We start from the raw sequence: 23,136 nt of genomic DNA on the forward strand, positions 1-23,136 counted from the left end.
TGTAACCATTTTTTTTTTTCTCACATTCTGAAGTTAAATCAGTCTAAATCTTTCCTGGTTTAGGTCAGTTAGGATTGCTACAATTATATCTGTTTACTACATGCAACATGAGACAGGTAATAAGAGACAGAAATAATGAGAGAGATATTTTTTTAAATTCAGAAGTTTACATACATTCCCTCTCTTTGCAAGTATAAAGCTTGAGGTCATCTGGGAAGGCTGCCTACGAGATTTAGAAGTGTTTATTATGGGAATATCTGACCATTCTTCCAGAAGCATTTTGAGGTCAGACACTGATGCTGAACCGGAAGCCCAGCATCACAATCTCTGCTCTAATTCATCCCAGAGTTGTTTCAAGTTGAGGATTTGTGCAGACAGTTCCCTCATTGATGTCATTACAGACCTTACTATGCACTCTTGTACATATAGGAACTGAAGGGGCCATTTAAACCTGTTACCACAGAGTCAGGAAAACACAATTATCCATAATGTCTTGTACCATCCCAAACTCGACTACTATATTGCCAAATAGTGATGGGGGAGTCTTCACTCCGGAGAAGATGTCTTCCCTGCTCTAGAGTCCAGTGGCCATGTACTTTCCACCACTGCATCAACACTCTGCATTACACGTGGTGATAAAAGGCTTGGATGCAATCTCTCCGTAATGGAATCTCATTCCATGAAGCCCTTTTCACTCTGTCTTCAAGTTCATCTTAAGGCTATGCATTTTGAAGTTCAGTGGCATTTTACTCGGCAGACATGCGGATGACCTCTGCACCAAATATGTTTCAGCATCAGCTGATCCTGTTTTGTGATTTCACAAGACCACTTTGTGCCTGAATTGCTGTCATTCCAGTTTCTTCAACTTTATTTAGCATCCCAGTCAGTTTTTGCATTTAGATTTCGAGATCCCTCTCAGTCTGACTCCTTCTGTGACTCAATTTGTTGCACACAGAACATAGAGCTCTCTGCACAGAGAGAGAGGATATCACAAATTGAAGAAGAAATTTAAACTAGAACTCAAAATGTTAAGTGATTTCTCAGATTGGTAAAAGACAGTTTTTCCACCTGAAGCCCCTTTGAAAGTTAAACAGACTCCAGTAGTAGCCTACTATCTCTCACATGTTTAGAAGATATCGGCAACCTAAGTGCAGTACAAATCTAGCCATGTGCAAACGCTTTTGGCACCTTTGGAACGCCATAGATAAAATAATCAAAGTGATTAGGATTGATACAAAACAAATATTGCAGCGTCTCAGCGTCCTTTGCTATGATTGGGGGTTAAGGGAGACTTTTCCAGCCACAGTAAACGGATTACAGGGAGGCGAGGCCGAGCCTGTGAAGGAGGGAGGAGGAGCTGGGTGTTGCCTCCCCTCCCTCCACAAGCGCTGGAAGTCAAGTCTGGGGTTCCCAGTTGAGCTCGAGCCCGTTATTCGCCCCCACTTCCACGTTTCAACAACTCCGCTGCCAGTTACCTGCATTATCGGACCGCCATGGGAGTCGAAGGCTGCACCAAATTCATGAAATACCTGCTGTTTTTCTTAAATTTCATCTTCTGGGTAGGTAAACCCGCTTAACAGACACGTTGTTGCACAGGGCCGTCGCGTCTGCTTCGCCAGGTTTGTTTAGGCTGCGAGGTCCGTTAGACATAAAAATTGACGCTGGTCCAGATTTCAATGTGCCTCAACGGCTCGCCATTTTATTTTTCTTCTAAGCTACGCATTCTTATTTTGCACGTATATTGATTTATCTGTGTTTCAATTGTAGGCCAGCGTTGCTTATATAGTCTAAGCGCATTCCGTTGGTTGGTTTGATGAACCTAACCGGGCATTTTAATCAGGACTGCGGGACAGCTTCTCGCGTTTGTCAGGCAGGACTGGGATGGGGGGGAATGAGGGGCGTGGGGTGCTTCACCCCTGATTTTCTATCAGTTCTAAATAGTCTCCAGTAAATACCGTCTGTAGATCCGCAGTACGAGCACAAGCCCCCATATTTTGTTTCATTTGCTCCCTTGTGAAAGTTTAAAACCTTTTCCGGCACAGTATGTAAGATTTGCAGGTTTTCTGGGGTTTAGATCCTGTTGGTTCTAAAGAAAAGCTTTGTTTGGATTCCATCCTCCACCCAACTTGTGTGCGGGTGTGTGTGTGGGTGTGTATGGGTGTGTGCGCGCAGAGGGGGATGACATGGTGGTTTCCATTTGGTGAGTCAAAACTCTGTGCTGGGTAAATGAATCATGGAAACAACTGAGGGTAGTTCTTTTTTTCACCCTCTCCTAACTCCCTATGAGTTTGTACTTAGCCTAAACATCGCCATTTTGAACTTTGCTTTCGCTTCTATTCTCTTAATTGTATTCAGTGGCTCACCCTAAAATTTGGACACCTGATTGTGAAAATAGCTATTCTTAAGACAACAACCTATTGCACATGAAGTCAATTTCTGGCATTAGGTCAAGACTCTTTTTTAAGAAAACAAAAAATGCAAGCAGTTTAGACTTGTTCATTTTTCAGTTCAGTCAAGCATCTCTCTGTAAACAGTGCAGAGAGTGGTGCAGAAGAATTACTGCATTCATATTTAACCAGGACAAAGTCTTGACATAGAAGGCAACTCGGTTTACAGTGAACACAAATAATAGGATGAGGTTTATTTTTTATAAATTATTTTTACATTACCAACCTATTACATATTTTAGGTGCTATAATTATAGCCAAGTAAATGGTAAACACATCAAACAGATATATAACAGGTGGATGAGGGGTTTACCATTTTTCGTATGACATACAGAATTGGGAGCATTACCGTCACTTTATGGAGCTTGCAAACTTGGATCAAACAACATTGAGAACTTCTGATGTGTCTACAGAACACCATCTGTGTCTCGTGAACATTGCTCATTTTTTCAAACAGCAGTTAGCTCCTGAAACTCTGTAACACACCCCACAACGTTGCTTTCTCATACTGAATTTTGAAGTGCCAGTTCTGTCCAAATCGAATATTTACGTACCAGTACACTATGTTCACACAGCAGGTAAATGAAACCCAAATCAGATTTGTCTCACTCATATCCTACATTTTTATGGCAGTCTGAAAGGCCCAATTTCAATCTTTTAACCTCTAAAAAACATTTGATCGGTGCCACTTCCATATGAGTCTGATGGTTCTTAAAGCATCTGTAGTCTGTACGGTCATTTTATCCGACTCTTACGTTATTGTTGTGATGCATGTGTCATAATTCTGCACCAGTTCTTGTTCTTTCTTTTTATTAACTTCCTTTGAGTTATGATGCTTTGACGATACTGTCGGCTTCCATCGCTGAATGAACTTTAAAATTGATCCACTTACGATTCATACACTATTACTTCTGTAAGAAGTGCGCTGTTGTGTGACATTAGTGTTCTTTTTCTGTGCATGCGGGTTGCTTTGATGTCGTTAGCCATTCACACAGAAATCTGATTGGGTCGCATTTAATTATTAGACCACAAAAAAGCCCCTGAAATTGATCAAAGATTGGAATTGAGCGTCACCACCTGCTCTTTGAACTGGTCTACATATGAAAGAAATTATCCAAATCGGGCTATTGCTTTACAGGAAATATTTTCTACGATGCACAAGGAGCTAATTAATGCGTGTGAAAGTGTCTTGTGAATTCTAGCTATGAACTAACATGAGATTGTCACCTTTACCTAGACTAAAAATACAACTGTTTCCACCTATCTTAACTTTAACACAGCTATAAAAGGAGACATCTGATTTCATCCAATTGGTTTTGAAAACCAGCAACAGTTAATACTGTAACTGTAATTTTTAAATAGAATTATGTACTTGAGACTGCTAGGTTTCCACCTATCGTTTTTGTTTTCTGCAACTGGAAATATTTCCAAAGGCCAAGTTGCTAAAGAGCGCTTGTTATCTGAAGTACAGATGCTTAGCACATTGCTCCAACACAGAAATCCATCCATCCATCCATTTTCTAAACACCCTTCGTCCCTAATGGGGTTGGGAGGGTTGCTGGTGCCTATCCCCTCTGCGTTCCGGGCGGGAGGCGTGGTACACCCTGGACAGGTCGCCAGTCTGTCGCAGGGCCAACACAGAAATATTAAAGCTTAATATAACTACACACATGAAAACTGGCTTTTGTTTAGATTTCCATAGCCAAATGATGCCTCACACCTTCAGCTAAATATTTAGAATAGGAATCACATGCAACCCTCCAGTTCAGCGCGGCAGTGCGACAACACCTGACATACAACCAAGTAACAAAGAACTCTGAAAAGTTACAGGAAGAAATTTGAGTCTGACAACAAATGACCGGGCCCCCACAGCGCCGGGAGCTCAACTACAGGAAGTCAGGGTTCAGTTTGCCTTACTGAGTTTAACTTGAAGGAAAGACACTGTTGTAATTTATTAGGTTATCTTTCTTTACATTATGCTTCCTAGACTTTCCAACGTCACTGGAAATTCTTGTGAATTAATATGTAAAAAAGGATCATTTTATGTTTAGTCGGAACTTAATGTGCATATGTTATCATTCTTTACCAAAAGCTGAATTGATAAGAGCGTAAGTAAAGTGATTTTATAGGGTGTGGCGGTGCTTAGTTGGACTGAGGGTTTGTGTGGTCTTGTAGGAGACTTACGGAAACAGCAAACAGGACCCCAACCCCCAGCATGCTCAACATTCTAGATCCCACTTCTGCAGCTGGCAGAAATAGACCGTGGTTGGGGAGTCGGTGGGGAAACATGGGCTCTGCTTTCCGACAATTATAGAAATGTAAAGAAAGGACCTTTTTCTTTCCATTTTCACTGCTCCTCATTCAACAAAGTTTTCTTTCTTGAATTCTCATATGTGAGAAGACTAAAAAGTATAAAACCTCTTTCTGCTACAAAGTATTCGAGCACAGTCTTAGTATTCATGGATTCTATGGAAACGCATGCTGCCATACCTACCACATCTGTCCTGTGGTCTTTTCAGTGTTAAACAACAATTCCCTGCAGCATAAAAGGCGTGGCTGAGGAAGAAGAGTCTCTGGGTAGTGGACTGGCCCGCCTGCAGTTGAGTTGTGTCTCCTCTGGGGAATGTGAGGAGAATGTTTGAAATCATAAACAGACTCAGACAAAAGGAAACCTAAATGCTTCATCAGGTGGGATCTAGTATCCCTGAGCATTCAGTGATTATTTAGTGGGAAAATATCTTTATTGGAACTCTTTAGATGCAAATAGAAGGAAAGATTCTTTTTTCGCACATTTGCAATTATACATCACAGAAAAACAATACTTTTCCTCTTATATGTAAAAATACAACTGCAGGGGAACAGCAAAGAAAAAAAAAATTTTTTCATGTGTTTAGATTATTAAACATAGATTCACATCTTCCTTTTTAGGTGCTATCAATTTGAACTGGTAGAATGGCCTTAGTGTTAACTGTGCCAATAACTGCAAAAGTATTCTCCAGTCAGATCTAGTTACAGCACTGTCACCTGTTCAGAAACCAAATGGCTGTTGGTTCAGTGGACTCAGGCGAGTCTTCAGGATCACATAAATCTTGTCCCAGGATCTTCTTGGGACCCTTGCACCTGTTGGTGTCTATAGTGCTGAATTATGAAGGCTGAATAAGATTGATATGTTTGGAAAATATATCAGGAAGAAGTTCTTTCTGTCCCAAATATATGAGTCATAAAGTCGCAAAGTGGTTTATAAGAAGGAATCCACGACGAGGAAGCAGATTCATGTTGAAAACTCTTCTTTTTAGATATTTGGAATGCTTTCCTACTGCTGCCATAGTATGTTTGTTCCATTTATTTTGATCTGGCACTTCCTAGGTTTAGTTTGCCATGTTATCCAAATATACCTTTCTTTTTCTGGTTTAAAGTTATTTATTCATTTCTCTTTATTGAAAAATAAAAAAAATGTGGAGCTGAAAGCTCCTAAGTTGCATTTTGGGAAGCAAAATGTTCAAAAAGTGGTGTAAAATATATTCTTGTCATAGGAGGTTGTTCTGTGTGCATATTGGGTTTCTAAAAGACTACCAACACTTTTATTGTCACAGACAGTTAACTGAGTTTTACTCTAGCTTCAATCTCAAATCCACATTAAAAGTTCACATATAAAGCCACTAAAGCTTTATTTCAGGCTGCCCACTTTGTATTTGCAGGAGAAGACAATGTTTTCTCTTGGATGTCTTAAACAGCAGGTATGGTCATTGTAACCTCAAATGAGAATGACCTCGATGTAATCCCTGCTCTTTCAAATGTTCAACTGGGAGCCAGCATAATGGTTAGAGTTTGGACATGATCTGGTTAGGTTCAGATGGTTCAGAAATGTTACTTCTGGTTAATGCTAGCATAGCAGCAGATGTTTTCCCACCTGATAGTCTGGTAAAACCAGTTAGATTGGAACATTTGTTACATTTTCAGCTGCTGTGGTCTGCTTTCACACTGCACTGTGTCAGATGAACCAAACCTTTTGAAATGACACAAAAACCTCTGAAGACTCTGAGAGTACACTTCAACAGGATCCAGACTGATTTTTTTTGTAGGCGGCTCAGAGTTTGTTTTAATGATTGGCATCAGAGTACGATTATGCCTTCATACCTCCCTAAATGAACCGGACTTTCTAGGCAGACGGACTGGAGTTTGATTAAAGCGGACTAAACAGAGTGTGAAGGCACCTTCATTTCCTTAAAAAATGTTAAGAAATGAAAACTATGCACAAACTCATCAAAGAAAAAAAGAAATGCCTGCACATTTGCAGGCATTTGAAGAGAGGCCTTCAAATGTGTTAATTTATGCAAAATTGCTAAGAAATATATGAGATGTTAAGTCTGACTTTTACATGCTAAACCAGCACTTCTCAAATAGTGTGTGTAGTGCAAAAAGCAGGAGGACTTCTGAGTGTTAAGAGCTTTGCTTCAGCTTTGATGAAATGGACTATGTTTTAAATTTTAATTTTATTTTATGGTTTATAGATTTTAAAGTAAATGTAAATAAATAAATTGTACTTATCCACCCAAAAAAAAAAAAAAATCCAGACGCTGCAAAAATGTCCACCAAAGGAGAGTCTAGCAACAATTTACTGTTAGTTGGTACGAAAGACAGTAATCTGTTAAATGCTAGTCCTCAGCTGAAGAGCAGCAGCAGGTTTTTTGACGTTTCTTTCTAGTAACCATCAGTATGTCTGCTACAGCACGTTACAACAAAGTAGAGAGAATCACAGCGCTCTGGCTGGCCTTCTGAGAATACGTACATAAACTGTGGTGAAATCCCTTTTTATCTTTCATCAGAGGAATTTTAGCAATCATCTACAACAGCAGTAAGATATTGTGCTGCTTCCTTGCGTTTAAAGTCGTCTATGAGGACTGGAGGAATGAAAGCAAATGCCTCAACTTCCAAAGTGGTCGCTCAAACACACCATTAAAAGATCATGGCCCAGCTCTGAGTCAAACTGTGGTAGATGTTTCTCTGAGTGGTGTGTGTGTGTGTGTTGAACTTTTGCAGTAACGCTGTTTATTTGGTTGCTAGGCAGTAACTTGCAGGAGCCCTGGAATGGACCTGACTAACAGAGATGGAGGACAGGGAGGGGATTTCTGTTTTGGTTGAGCTCTATTCTCAGAAGCAGCAGTTGGCTCGCCTAAAATAAGGAGCGATTCTGCTCTACGCTTTTCTCATCCTTCCAAACACAGTAAACTCATTCCTGTCTGCATCTTTCTTCACTTCACTGAAAAGGGACAGACGAGAGACGTTCCACAGCTTTTATTTGTTTCACAGATTACAACGTAACCACAATTTTTGTTGCTGTCTCAGAAGAAATCCTTTAGCCTAAAAGGACTGAGCCCAAAGCTTCTATTTTCCTCCAGCATGCAGTTGGAAAGTGTTAACAGTAAAAGCATTATTGATAACGTTCATGTTTGTCTCAGTCTCAGTAACCCTCTGGTGTGTAATAATGTTTGTTCTAAAGGTTTCTTCAGTTGTTTTCCCAAAAAAGAAAAGGATACATTTGATCCATTTAGATTTTAAAAAAAATAAAAATAAGTGTGAAAATCAAGACATCAAAAGATATTTACAGAAAATTCCTCTACATACATTTTCATCAGCTCAGTTACTTGTTCCTTTTTTTTTTATAAACAAATAATTGAAATTAAAGCTGCAATATCACTATTGTCATAGCAGTATTAACATAGCAAGGTCCTACTTGTACAACAATAATTATTGGGAAATTATATAAATACATTCATTCTTATGTCTTTATGTCTGGTGATTGTTTTGAAGAAGTTCTGGTGATGTCATTTACAAATTAGCTGCAGTAGGGTTTGGAGCAAACACTTATTTTAGTAAACAATTACAAACCAAACATAAAATTAATTAGATGTGTTTATATAAAAAAGGTTTTTATTACTGTACAGAGAGAGTATGTTTTCCTGTAAAACTGTGTTGTTAAAATGGAATTAATTCATAATTTCATTACATACATTATGTGTGGCAGAAGGACATGAATAATGTAGTCCTAATAAATACATCCCAAGCTCAAGTACTCTTTGTAATAGTCATTTCTGCAATAATTTGGAAAAATAAAAGAAATCTCTTCATTTATTTAATGAACCCCTATATTAGTAAGCAATTATTCTATTAATTATTTGAACAATTCAGGATAAAAAAAAAAAAAAAAACCTGACAAATTCTGTAATTTTTTTTCATTTAACCACCACAATATTAGAACTACATTAAAAGATGCAAATAAACAAATATTCAATTCCTTTTTAAATAATCGAAGTTTATTTGTATAGCAAATTTCAGCAACAAGGAAGTTCAGAGTGCTTTATGTCATAAAAACATAAAAATGCAAAGCTGTAGAACACAGTCAACAATTGTCAAGTGCCATTGTTACACATCAAAATGATGAACTTTTCATTTATGCTTCAAAAGCAGCTCTAACCAGCTGATTGATTTGATTGATTTAAAAGAAGTCAGTGTTTTGACTATTTTACAATTTTGTGGAACTTTGTTCCAGATTAGTGCTATATAGAAGCTGAAGGCTGCTTCTCCATGTTTGGTTCTGGTTCTGGGGATTTTAAACATTGTATTGCCTATAAGAAATGCTATGCTAACATAGCATTTCTTCGGTTGTCATTAGTAGATTAATTGATGCATTTTTGCAATAACTAAACAATAATTGGATAGCAAAAGGTGCTCAGTACCAGGTTTAGTTATTTTCAGAATGTGAACCAGGTGAAACTTGGGGAGATCTGGGTAGAACAGATTAACAGGCCTTTCACTGAGTCTGTTTACTCCAGGTAACGATTAATTGATTATTGAATCAGTGGACAGTTATTTCAATCATCTCAGTCCTGGTTTGCATTGAATACTAAAGAAACTTATCAGTGGTTTATGGCAAAAATGACAGACATCTTGTTATGTAGGTGGTGTCGTGTAGCCAGGAGCTGAAGAGCCGTACAGCTTAACAGAGAACGATGCATCTAATGCATTGTGCTTTAATGTGGAAGCCAGGGTGGCAGCTGTTGCCCAGGGGCTGATAATATTTGACGTGATTAATTCTTTATCTGTAAAGATCATTTATTTTTGATTTAATATCCGTCTCTTATCTTATTAATGGAATGAACTGTAAACAGAGTGGGGGACAGCCGTCTAGTGTGGACAGACAGCCTTCAGAGCAATTATTTCTTTATCATTTTAATTTTATGCAAGAGAAAGTCATGAATAGGATTCCAATGCACAGATTTTTTTTTCCCTTTTACATAATTAACAAATCAGCATTTCAATGGGGACAGGACGACACACTTTGCTACACTATAACATGTGAAGCAGCACAGGAATCTAATGCCTTAATAAATTCAGATCAGAAAGAGCTTCCTAAGGGGAACAGGTACATGAGGCTGGGTGCTTCACTGATGCTCAGAAATAAACAGCATGGCGCCAAAACAAACAACATGTCAGCCAGCAGCATTTTAAAGACAGGAAGCCACTACCTTGTTGCAGAATATTTTATAAAATCAGGCATCTGGATTTAAAAACTTCATTTCATTTCATTAGGACACATTGGACATAATATTTTAAATTGACTGTGAATAACCTTTAAGGTGTTTAGGTTTTGTCTGATTGGACTTTTTATTTTTTTGAGTCAACATCAAGATCTTTGTCCTCGTTTTGTTAAATTCTGTACATTTCAGTAATGTCAAGATTGTCCAGGAATGTTCTTAACCTGAATTCCCCTGACTGAATCTTACTAAGATGTTTGTGTTGTATGTTGTAGCTTGCTGGAGGTGTGATCCTGGGCGTGGCCCTTTGGTTGAGACATGACCAAAAGATCAGCAACCTGATGTCGCTTGAAGTGGACGGAGCCCATGCCCCCACCTCCTTCTACATCTGTATGTATCCCATCATCATGTCTCACCTGTTCTGTTCCTGTTCCTGTCCTCACAGCAGGCCGCGCTCACCAGACACTGCTGTAGGTTTCAGTGCACTGCAGTAGAGATTATAGGAAAGCCTTTGATTCATTAAATTGTACTGACTGGTCCCAATGTACAGAAATCCAGGTGTTGAAGTGTATAGTGGCTTACAGACCTCCCCTCTATTTATTCCAGAGATGTACTGATGCAACATTAATATCTGTAACAGTCCCAATATTATAAAAAATTCTAGATCAGGTATTGATGACAATATGCCTGATCCATATGGGCAGATCTATTCAGTCTAATCCATGTTCTGTGCTCTCAGTGACATCATGCTTTATTTTTGTTACATTATATTTAGAATTCCCAATTGCACTTTCTGAATCATTTGAAAGATGGTTTGTTTCATTTTATTTTTATTGTTTAACCAAATCAGCTGAATGTTTCTTTATTATTAATTTTTACATTGGTTGTAATACTGCTTAATGCACTGAGTGAACTTAAAGTTGTGTTTTTTTTTACATGTGTCACTAAATTTATTTTAAGTCACACATGTATTTAAGTGTGTCGTACCAGTGCAGAGTTATCAAATAAATTTGTGATTCACTACATTTATATCTGTGTTTAAAAAAAGAAGCATTTTAAGTCAGTTCAAATGTTGAATTGCCTGTATTTCAGTATCAGATTGGTATCAACTGATACTAACCCTCAGATATCAGTATTGGTATCGGAAGTGAAAAAGTAACCTCTGATAGGTTCCAGGGCAGCACCCACAGAATATGCTACATGAACTAGAGCTGCAGTTGGTGAACCTTTACAAAAATTATGTTTTTCACATATTTGTTAAAGTTGTGGTTGTGTCCTGATGGTATAACACGAGCCAGATAATCAGTGAAAAAATCCAGCTCCTCTGCCTCCTCCCTGTGGCGCTGCTAAAATAAGTAATTGATATTGCAAATACACTGCTCTGTCAGAAACAACCAATCAGAGCCAGAAGGGTCTTAGCACTGTCCATCATGCTCATGTATGGAATAAAAGGACTGAATTTATACAACACCCTTCCAGTCATACCAACCATTCAAAGAGCTTTACACTATAGAACCACATTCACCTATGTGTGCTCACATTTCTTCACCGATAAGATCAGTAGGGAACTTAGTGCCTTACATATATAAATCAATATGAGCGAGGAATAGAACCTACAACCTCCTGACTTCAAGATGACTATTTTGCCTACTGAGCAATAAGCATACAAACCCCAAACAGAAAATGTGTTGAGGTTGAAAGCCTGGAAAGAATGATGGTTTATCCTGAGTCACTCCGGTTAAAACCCTGGATGGAGGACTGGGGCGTAGTTTGACAGTGTTGAGGAGAATGTTTTCCTGGCCCTCTCTTACCACTCAGTACCAGTTTGTTCTGGTTTCCATGTCCTTCCCTTTTGCATCCCCCCACTTAGTGGCTTCAGATTCCCATCTTACTTCCAGCACTGTATTAAAGTAAAATGCATCTTAAGCTAATTTCTCAACCATGAGGCTCAGAGTTTAGTGGCCTCTCTCTCACTGGATCTGCCTTCTTAGCTTAAGGTGTGGCCAGGAAGTGGAACATTAATGCGTCGTGGAAAAATGAGACATTGTGAGATGCAACGACACAAACATGAAGCTGATTTTTAAAGGAATGTTTCCAGCATCATGTGCAGCTAAGGCTTCAGAGATCTGATCTGGGTGAGTGTATCTTCCACGGCCTCGCCCACATCATCAGCTACTTGTGACCAGGACTAACAGTGGACCTGCTGCAAGTCACATGAATCTGTTTGGAGTTCAGCTCGCACAAATTAAGTTAGCCTCCCTGCCATTTCCTCCCATCTCCATCAGCATCTGTGAGTCAGTGCCTAGAGATGAGGAAGAGGAAAGAGATGAAAGTTAGAAAGGAACATTTAGGATGATGTGTTTGTGAAAAGAAATCTTGCTGTTCAGTCTGTGTGTTTGGCTGTTCTTTAAGGCGGCATAGCTGTGGCTGTTTGTAAGAGCCACTTTGTGATTTTCCCTCAGTGATTACATCCTGCCCATTACATAAAGCCTGGCCCTCTTTCCTAAGACGAGGAGAAAAAAAATCATCAGCATAGGAAAAAAATTCTCACTCTCCTTCTCTTCTACTCCTCCCCTTGCCCCTTTTCCCACCAGCCCCCCAGATCCACCTCTTTTCACAGAGTTCCCTTTTCTTTTCACCACCCTATTTCTCTACGCTGTAGCTCCACCCACATCTCCCCGTCTGGTTGTGGTTAGTGTTAAAGTCGCTTTATGTCTCTTCATTTTTCCTTAATCCCTCCCACCTTCTCTTTTTCCTCCATCTGTTTTTCTCCTTTTGTCTCTCAGAACCCCCACACACTGAAAAAAGCCCTCAACATAAACCAAACATGACGACCCCTCCCCCCACACTAATAAATATACACATACTTTCATAACTCGCGCTTTGAGTGCTTTCTGAACAGAAGAACTGCCCTAAGCAGCGCTTACATAAGCAGAAGTTTGATCAGCTTGTTAATAACTGGAACTAAGGTTTAAATCTGATTTAGGACATTCCTCAGCATTCATGTCCAAATTCCTGTTTAATCATTTTCCTGCAAAATTACATGTTTTCTCATCAGCAAAAAGTTGATAAAAGCACTTTCATACAAGTTACATAATCCCTTTAGGTTTTGTATCTGACACCTGGATTATGGGTTGGGATTAAATACATTTTTTTTTGTTTTTAAATCTGACTTTGACTTTAAGCTGACCTGTTCATAGGTGCCTAAACAATGGAGCAAGTTGAGCAGCAACAGCACAGTTTTTTAAAGGGGGAGTGCAAACTTCTGTTTTTCTCCACTATTTTTTGAACCAAAGAAATCTGATCGATCCTGTGATATTGGACCGATTTACAGTCTTTTTTAATTCTTGTTTTAAACTACCAGTCAAAAACTTTTTCTTAGACATTTTTTTCTCTTCCTTCATGTCAGAGTTGATTTAATCCAGCTTTTTCCCATTGATTCAATGGGTTGAGTTGGGTCATCGTGTTGCTGAGCAACCCAGTGGCCCAAGGGTTTACACAGTTATTTTGGCCTGCTTTGGTTACTAGACCAAAACTATGACCATTCTTTTTGAAAAGGGGTGTCATAGCAGTGACATTAAAATGATAAAAAATCCATAAACTAAAGGGATCATCTGATTTAGTAATTATTAAAGGACTGTTTCCCAGCTTTTAATGAATTGAAAGCTGAACAGCAGAACTGCTCAACTTGTTAATAACTGGAACTAAATTATTGTAATTTAATTGCAAAATCTAAAATACCAAAATGGGTTGAACCTTGATGAAATCATAGAACACTAAACAGACCAAATTTAGAAGACTTTCATTATTCATGTTTTAGGGTGGACACCACACAAAACAAGTCACTGAAATCAAGACATTTGTATGTCCACAAACCAAACAATGGTTCCATAAATCATAAGTTGAAATTCAAGAAATTTGAGATAGATGAAAAATAATTGAGTTTAGGTTTGTCTTTAGTATTTCAGATTTAGAGTTGATCAAAGAGAAAAGAGAATATGTTGAAATTCCTGGTCCACCAATTATTGTTTTAAACCATTGTGAAATTGTACATGATGATGTCAAGCCCTCCACACTTGTGCAGACCTGTAGAGATTTTGTTAGATGTATAAAATGCCTGAGAACTCTGGGTGTGCCCAGAGAATGACAAGATGAAATAAAACAAGGATTGACTAATCTGCTTCATATGGAAAATGTTGATAATTCTGCTGCTATCAGCCCTGTTGTGTGACAATAGTAGAACTTCAGGATGTTGTCAAATGACTCTGCTTGACTCACTTCCGCAATGACTGAGAAAGTTATTGCCACTACCATTGCACAAGTTGAAATAAACTTCCCGTCTTCTCCCCGATTATACAGGTTCTAAGAAACCAACATGAGTCAGCGAAACATGTGCAAGGAAGTCCCACAGACACGTACAGTCTGGAGAAAATGTACATTACTGTAGCAGTTTATAAGAATACCAGAAATAGCTGTACAACATTTGTCACTAAACTGTTGTTTTTTTTTTAAGTACAGAAAAAGGCGTGTGGTTTTAATTATTTATATTCAATCAGGTAGCACACAAGGAAACGTGTCTCCCAGTTGTGTCTCCCTGGTCTGTAGACCAGGTTTTATATGTGGTCTTAAAAAGCCTTAAGCTTAGTGATCCCATTTTTTGGCCGTAATAAGTGCTTAGGTCTCCCGTAATTGGTCATAAATTAGATGTGTGTTAAACTTCTATTTGTCATGCATTTTTCAGCCTGCTACTTTGTTCTATTATCCACTATCAAGATGTGCTGTGTCCACTGATTGACCAGTTTCTGCCCACCCTTCTGTTCTGTTGTGATTTAGAAATATTCCAATAATAATTGATCAGTTGAATGAAAATTATCCCATACTGTAATTTACATTTAGATCAAGTGTGAAACAGTCTTTGAAAGTGTGACATTCAGTGTGATTATTTCTCTCTGTGACCTTAAATCCCCTGAAATTATGGAACATGCTAAACATGCGTTATTTGAAATCTAGGAGGCCTGTGTGACAGAGGTCAGATCTCAAATGTTCCATTTTGTGTTGCTAACTGCTGTAATAAAGCCCCTACCCACTTGCCAAGCCTTCGTGCTTGCTTGTAAAATTGCTAAGCTACATGTAAGTTTTCCAGGCAGCAATAACAAGCTTGCTCCAGATAAGTGGAGTTTCCTTTCTGCCCTAATGTGAAGCATGCATCTTTTTATTTATTTATTTTTTTGCTTTTTCCAAACATCTGAGGCAATTCTCATTTGTGAGGCGCTTCTGGTTTAATTTAGGTGCTGAAGGTGTTTTTTTTTTGTTTGTTTTTTTTGCAATACCTGACCCTGCTTCACTAAATGACCGCAGGCCACATTTCTGGCCTTACTGTATTGCTACAGTTCTGCTTTGTGCTATTAGCAAAACAACAGTCGATCTGATTCATTCAACACATGGATGAGAGCTCTGCCACGTTTCCTTCTTCAACTTTTCTGTGCAGTAATGACAACTCAAATGACTGCTGTAATAAGTTCAGTATCAAGTTTTATCTAGACTTATTCAAACTTTGAGTTCATACTTGGCATACAAACATTATGCAAACTGAACTGAATAATGTTTCTGCTGTAGATGTCCACACCATTTGTCTATTACTGTACCAAAGCCTCACAGAAAGTATTGGAAGGACACCTGAGACTAGAAGAAATAAAGATTAGCTGCAACTTTCAGGAATTAACTTTCTGTCTAACTAATGGATATGATTCTTGGGTTGGATAGGCATTTCCTTTCTGACATGTCTGTCTGCTAATGTCCTTAATCTCTGGGACATATTGGAGAATTTATTAGGATTGTTTTCTTTAATGGCAACCGAATAATGTGCATCGCCTACAGTACAGTTTGGAAGCTGTGACTGTAAAACAACTTGCTAATACTCTGGGACGGATCGAAAGACTCTGTCTGCTTACAGACCACACGTTTGATGTTTCAGGAGAAGATTTAACAAGCAAGTTAATAAAGTTTCAGCCCACACAGGTGCCTAAAAAGTCTTTACAAAGAATTTAACCATCCAGGAATCATTATCAAAGTGATACTGCACAGAAAACTTGCTGAGTTCTGTGTTCGGGGTGCTAGGGCAGTTATCCAGCGGCTTTCCTTGTTTTTGAGTTGAAAATTTATAAAATTGATAGGAAATTTCAAAATATCACTTGGTAATTATGTTTTATTAGAAGATACATAGTGTTGCATAAAACAGGTGAAAGAGATTAAGGCCTGATGAATTAAAACATAACATGAAATTCTGATTGAAAGAAGTGGAGATCCTATGTAAGGGTGGAGCTGGATGTGGAGGAGTTGTGACACTGAGCCATCAGACAATGTATGACACAGCCTGGTTGGAGAAACGGATTTCTAAAAACACAGACAAAGCCAGTGTTCTTGGTGTCCATCATTATAGTTTTTCATAGCTGTGCTCTCTTATTCTTAAGAAGCTATAGCAAAACAGGGAAAAGGAAACTGCTCCAAGGAAAATTTGCATTGTATTTGTACACAATAGCTGGATGGCTTAGCTGTAACCACTAATACACCCTACTCCTACCGTAGCACTAATGCTAAATAAATTTCCTGTTGTTACGTTTTTTTAGCTTTTTTTGCCAGCTGTACATTGAATTATCCGTTTGGGACAATTGACCTAAAACGTAAAATCAGCATGAAATAAAACATGTCAGCGTTGTCATCATTGGAAACTACTATTTGAACAAAGTTCAAATAATAATTTGGAGTCACTCTTTACATACAAATCTGAAAATAGATGAATCCACAAGTACTGAATCGTGAATAAGTGGGTCTTCCATTTTTCAATTACACTCATCTACACTTCCCCAACTGCTTTTTACCATAAATAGAAACACCTAGTTGGTTTGTCTTTATTAGTACTCAAGAGAAAATTTAGTGTCAACAGCAAAAAAAGTTAATACATTTCATTGTAGGGCAACAATAGATTTGGTATGGTTATAAATACTATACAATTGCTGAGGGCAGTTATCATTTTTCATTCTACCTTTATTTAACAATTTTTTGAAACAGAAAATACAATACAATAAAATTAAATTAAAAAAGGTTTGTTAGAGGACTGCAGTCTTATGAACCTTCAGACCAGGTAACAGGCTTTTCGGTCTTTAAATATACTGTCAGTTTAGAAGATCTCAAGTGGAATTTATTTGACAGCATCTATTGTGTCATTTAGTTTCCTCAATGTAGGAGGATTTTAATCCACTTTATGTACAGCAACAGAGAGAGATCACCAGTTTTTCCACTCGTAATGCCTGATCAATAGTTGTACCCAAAGAATACAATGGAAGACAATCTGGGGAAAAAAGCATTCAAATGGATGGAATTTTTAATGGCTGAATGCCAAATGAAGGTGGTATTTGCCAAACAGTAAGTGCTGTGTCAATCTGAATGGCCGCAGTATGGACAGAGCACTTGCAAACTTATTGATTTTGAAATCACGTGTATTTGTCTAGCTCAGTGAGTGAAGAGGATGTGGGAGATAGATAGGATATATACAAAGCATGGCACCAGTTAGTGGTCTGGAATTAAATTATGACTGAGCTGACAGTCAAGAAGGATGGGGTAGGATAGATGCCGCCCTCTCAGCCTGGAACAAGCATTAGAGGAGTGTTTCCAACATGGCTGTTCTGTGGGGCATTAAGAGGCTGTGGACTCTGATTGGCATTGGTAATTTTATCAATAATTAGGCCAATCATTGATTAGATTTATGGTGAAACATTTACTATCCAGCATTTGGGAAATACAATAACAATCAAATATTTACATACACTTTATGAAAACATAAATCACTTTTAGTTTTGATCAGGCAGACTATGTGGCAATAAATCTGCACTGTACAAAATCTCAGGAAGAGATGCAATTTGCCTTGCCCAATCAAGTAGAAAAAAAAACAGAAATCAAGTGAATATAAAAAAAATATTAGTAACCGCTCATATGCAGGAATACTCTTAACATGTTCAGACCTTAAAATTATGTACTATTTTTTAGTCATAATTTCAAACTTCAAACATAATTTTACTTCCTTTCTTGATTTATTTGGTGGCTTTCTTCTGTTTTTGCCTTTTCGTCTTTTCTTACAATGATAAGTATTCATACTGCTTAAATTTTACATTACTTTTAAATGATTAACAAATCTCTTAAGCACTATACTTGTATGTGATAGGTCAACGCAAAGTAATCTATAATTATATACAGTAGGAAGAAAAATATTTCCTTACTTGCAATATATTTTACAAACTGAAATCTGAAGTGGGTTGGCATACATTTGTAATCTGCCCCTTTTCTGTGCTGCCCTGAAATAAAATCCTGTACAGCCAAGATAGTTAGTTTCATAAACCATCTAGTAAAGAAACCACTTATTTGGAACTTATTCTCAAATATAAATTCAGTTTCTGTTTTGTGTGTGGGGGTGGGTGGGTGAAAAAGCTGCAAAATCCACAGGCATTATGGGATAATCTGTCAACAGGATAACTATTAGTCCAAATATGAGATGTTGGGAAAAGAATGGAAACTGTAAAATCCTGTTTACAGTTTGCCACAAACCTGCAGCTGATTTTTTTTTTTTCATTTTCTTTTGCCTACTTGATGTTTAAAAGTTAACAAGCAGCATTCACTCCTCCTGTTATGACAGTTCCTTGCATTATGTTGTTGACCTTCAATTCAGTTTAATTTTCAATAATTTGTCATTGTTGTGATAATCTAAACACCTTTGGGCTTCAGCCAACATAGGCATAGTGCAAGAAGTGCAGATAGTACACATACAATCTGATAAAATGCAATAATGACGATAGTAATAGTTCACCCATTGAAAATGCTTACATGGACGGCGGGGGAAGAAGGAGTCAGGCTGTAAGACTGCTGACCATTCAATGATGGTCTTGATGATGTGATTAGATGAGTGGGAGGCAGAACAGCTGTGTGTGTAGAGTAGTGGACTGAACACACAGCCTTGAGGAACCCCTATATTAGTTGCATGGTGATGGAGGTATGCTTTCTTACTTTCACACATTAGGAGTGGTTGGTTAAAGTCTAATTAAAGTTAAAGTCTTATGTCCAGTTATATAGACTGTTTATCCCAGCTCCAATAGGAGTTTGTTTGGTAAGATTGTGTTAAATGCCAAACTAAAGTCAATGAACATAAAGAAAAATGACCCTTATCAGAATATAGATTCTAAATTATTGAATAGGGCTGGGCAGCAAAACATGGATTTTCAAAATGCTGAATTCAGATTCATGTTACATCTGTAAAATATTTCGGAAGCACAATCAATTTGTATTGCACTTCATAAATACACACTTTTTTGTATCGTTATTATTATTGCTCAAACAAATTGAGCAAAGGACCATCATTAGTTAAGGCTAGGAAACCTTTACCCTCAGACCTAATGTGGCATTATTCTAGAACATAACGTAGTCTTTGTCTGTTCCTCTCAGGCAGATAAGGAAATGTTCCATTCCAACAAGTAACAAACACACTGCTGATGAGATAAAGATTCTGTACATTTGACCCAGTAAAGGTTTAGATCTTTTCTTCTTTTTTTTGTATCATTCGTCTTGCTGCTGTAGGAAACACCAGCAAGATGATGTTACTATTTATGAGACCCTTACTTTCATAGATAGTGGGTTTCACAATCTATATGTGACACATTGTTGAAATTCTGCTGATATATTGAGAGAAAAAGCTGAGTGCTTTTCAAATGTCATTTTTTACATTTTCTATTTTTTATATATGTGTTACAAAGGTAAGGAAGTTCTGACTGTGTCAGCTTAGTGTGGCACATCACTCAGGAAAACCATTTAAAGGAGAGTTACCTCTTAAATACCAAGCAGACACGTTTTTTCCATTCTGCTAGTCGTCTATCTAATCTTCCAAGTCAAATAAACTCTGCCCAGATCAGAACAAAGACACAAAAGTCAGTAGTTAGATTGCGAGGGGGAAAAAAACTGAACTCCAAAGCCAGTTTAATATCCTTATAAACCAATTTATGTTGCTTTATGGAGAAGGAATAAAAGAGGGAACAACATGGGTGCAAATAAGGAGTATGACTCACTTTTTCCTGCCGACAGAAAATCCAAGTGCTGCCCCCTGCTGTACGTCAAATAGTACTGTCCAGATTTAACTGAGCAAAGTTTTTTTTTGTTCAGAGCCATGTTGGAACAGCGTCAATGTACTGTTTTTTTTTTTTTTTTTTCCATCTGTCCAGGTGTCCACATTCTGATCGCAGTGGGCACTGTGATGATGGTGGTCGGTTTCCTTGGCTGCTACGGCGCCATTCAGGAGTCCCAGTGTTTATTGGGAACTGTGAGTTGGTTTTATTCTGCAGTCGGTAAGTGTTCCAGCCTCATAAAGTGCCTTCTAATTGTTTCCTTTCTCTTTCCTCTCAACTGCAGTTTTTCGTCTGCCTGGTCATCCTGTTCGCCTGTGAAGTTGCTGCTGGGATCTGGGGTTACATGAACAAAGACACTGTAAGTGGAAACAGAAGTGGGGACCAAAGTAATGTGCCATGCAAAAGTTTTCACACACTTTAGCACATTTCATTACATGAAAACCACAAAATGTTTGTAAAAGTTTAACATCATCGAGTAGGGAGAAGGAAAAAAAAAATTATAATTTTTTCAGATTGTTTAGAAAAAATATTGGAAAAGTGTATACTGTATATTTTTAGCCCATCTTTGCTGTGCTTTGTAGAATGCAAAGTAAAAAGTGACCTATGGCAGATGGCTGCTATTACTGAGCCAGGTTCTGTTCTGCTGGAAGTTTCTTCCTGTTAACAGGACGTTTTTTCTCCCTCCTGTTGCTACATGCAAGCTCAGTATAAGTTGTTTCTATAAAGTCATTGACAACACAATCTGCTGAGTTTCCTTAGAACAAATTTTAACTGATGTATGATTGGACTGAATGACTTTTTGTAAAGTGCTTTGAGGCGCTATATAAATAAACTCAATAGAGCAGTTAAAACTACATCTTGTTTGGGAAATGTTTCTACCATCTTTGCACATATGGATGCTGAAATCTGCTCCTAATTCTCTCCGATTTTATTCAAGCACAGAAACATTATATGTAGACAGTATTAGAAAAGTTTTCCAATTGAATTACATTTTAGAATTTGACTGGGCCTCTAATGGTTTGATTTGAACCATTCAGCTGTCCCACTGAAAGATAAACATCCATGGCCATTATCAGTTTTCTGCAGCCTCTAACAGGATTATTTCTAGGATTGCCCATTATTTGACTTCATTATTATGTGACTGTTTTGTGTTTTTGAGTTGCTTTAAAAATGGAAACAAAGTAGCTTTAATTTTAGCCAGTTTATTCTCATGATATGCAGATTTAATTCAACATCCAATGAAGCATCAGAAGAGAAACTGGACTAAAATGAGTTGCCCAAATTATGAGGTAATCAATAAGAAATCCACTTCAGTATTCCAAACCTGGGTCAAAAGCTATGGATAGAAAGCGAAAACAGTCTTACTTACTTGAACCTTTATACAGTTTGTAACTCTAGTTGGGACTTGGCTTTTTGCCTTGTTCTCTCTTAGGCCTGTCGTTATAAACGATAAATCAATTAATCAAACGAAGAATTAAAACTATCGACATCATTTTAATTATCCGCTTTATTGTCTCTTCCAGCCTTTTTTTCTTTCTGTTGATGACACTGAATGAAAAAAGACTCAACTCCGCTGCTCTCCACTGACCCTCCCTTCCTCATTTCCTTAGTGTGATGCCCAGCGCACACTACAAGATCTTAGAGCTGTTGGCCGATTGTCGGCCCATTTTCAAAACCTGAGAGATCACACATTAGCCGACAGAAATCCTAGGTATAACTGTTCCATCGGGTTCGATCGTGCCATGTGGTGTCCAACAAATAGCCATTATGTTTGGACACAACATAATGGCTATATGTCCAGTTAACTAATTTTAAAACCAGGCATTAATCAATGCTTTACTACAATCTACCTGCAATGCATGTGGCTAGTCTCAGTCCTGACTGAATGAAAATCATTATAAACTATTTATGTCACGTTAACAAAGAACAGCTGAAAAGTTACCGGGTTCATCAACTGCGTAGCAATTTGGCTCCAACTCCTCCCCTCGTCATTTCTATATTCTTTGCACGAAATGTTTTATAAACATTAATGTTGTTTCCCCATATCATCTTCAATGTCCGCTGGACTTCGGGTTGCGCCATGTGAGCTGTTTGGGATTCCCCTCTGTAATTTCCCCTCGACAAGCACGGAGGGGAATCCACACTTTTTGATTGGCTACCTGTCACATTCAACAGGCTGAGTTAAGCTCCCAGTCAGGGAAAACCCCTGATTTAGATCGGCCACAATGATCTACCTTAACACACACACACATTACAGGATGATCACAAGCGGCAATCTTAGAACGATAAACATTCTAAGATTGTCATAATGTAGGTGTGAACTAACGTGTAGTGTGAACTATTGCATCAGGTAGTCGATGTGCCCATCTTCTCTATTTAAATCTAATGATTACTGAAGGGCAATATGGTATACAGACTTCATAATCTGCACTCTTTTGGTTGAATGCAGGATTTATTTACACTTTGGTGTTTTTATTCAAGTACATTTTTGTTAGTGGAGACTGAGAATCCATTTTATTTTTGTTTTTGGTTGTTTTGTTTATTTGATCAGTTCCAGTGTTAAGTGTTCTTTTGACCACCAGAAGAGGACGAAAGTGAACTCAGATACGCCTTTACCTCCATTTGTACTACAAATGTGTGCAAAACTTTGTCAATATTTGGCTAATGTTGAAACAGTTTTGGATTTTTCCATTAACAAATAAATCTATTTAAAACCACATGTAAATAAGTTTGTTCACACATTAGTTACTAAAAGCATGCCAGGCCATCATCCTCCAAATACTTCCTGTCTTCTTTTTGGTTTGTGCAGTTGCAACGTCCGGTTGTTGATTATGTCACTTTTGTGAAGCAAATAATTTGTTTTCATAGCAGCTATAGGAAACAAACAAATTTTGATACAGCCAAAAACCCACATCATACTAGCGCCAAAACCTTTCCTTAACAAAAGAGTTTTTGAAATTGGCAAATAAATCTCAAATTGCGCAATTGTAT

General features: G+C 37.9%; 1 protein-coding gene across 1 annotated transcript in view; it reads left to right on the top strand.

Annotated features, from left to right (window-relative positions):
- The first annotated feature begins 1,307 nt into the window (after nt 1–1,307).
- Nucleotides 1,308–23,136, top strand: part of cd81a (CD81 molecule a) — a 29,044-nt gene continuing 7,215 nt past the window's right edge. The window contains exons 1-4 of the mRNA XM_044143057.1: nt 1,308–1,559; nt 10,258–10,372; nt 20,242–20,339; nt 20,429–20,503. Of these exons, the coding sequence (XP_043998992.1) occupies nt 1,494–1,559; nt 10,258–10,372; nt 20,242–20,339; nt 20,429–20,503 (354 nt within the window). The 5' untranslated portion in view covers nt 1,308–1,493. The remainder of the gene's footprint in view (nt 1,560–10,257; nt 10,373–20,241; nt 20,340–20,428; nt 20,504–23,136) is intronic.

The sequence above is a fragment of the Gambusia affinis genome, linkage group LG02 (genome assembly GCF_019740435.1).
Source record: "Gambusia affinis linkage group LG02, SWU_Gaff_1.0, whole genome shotgun sequence".
Classification (NCBI taxonomy): Eukaryota; Metazoa; Chordata; class Actinopteri; order Cyprinodontiformes; family Poeciliidae; genus Gambusia; species Gambusia affinis.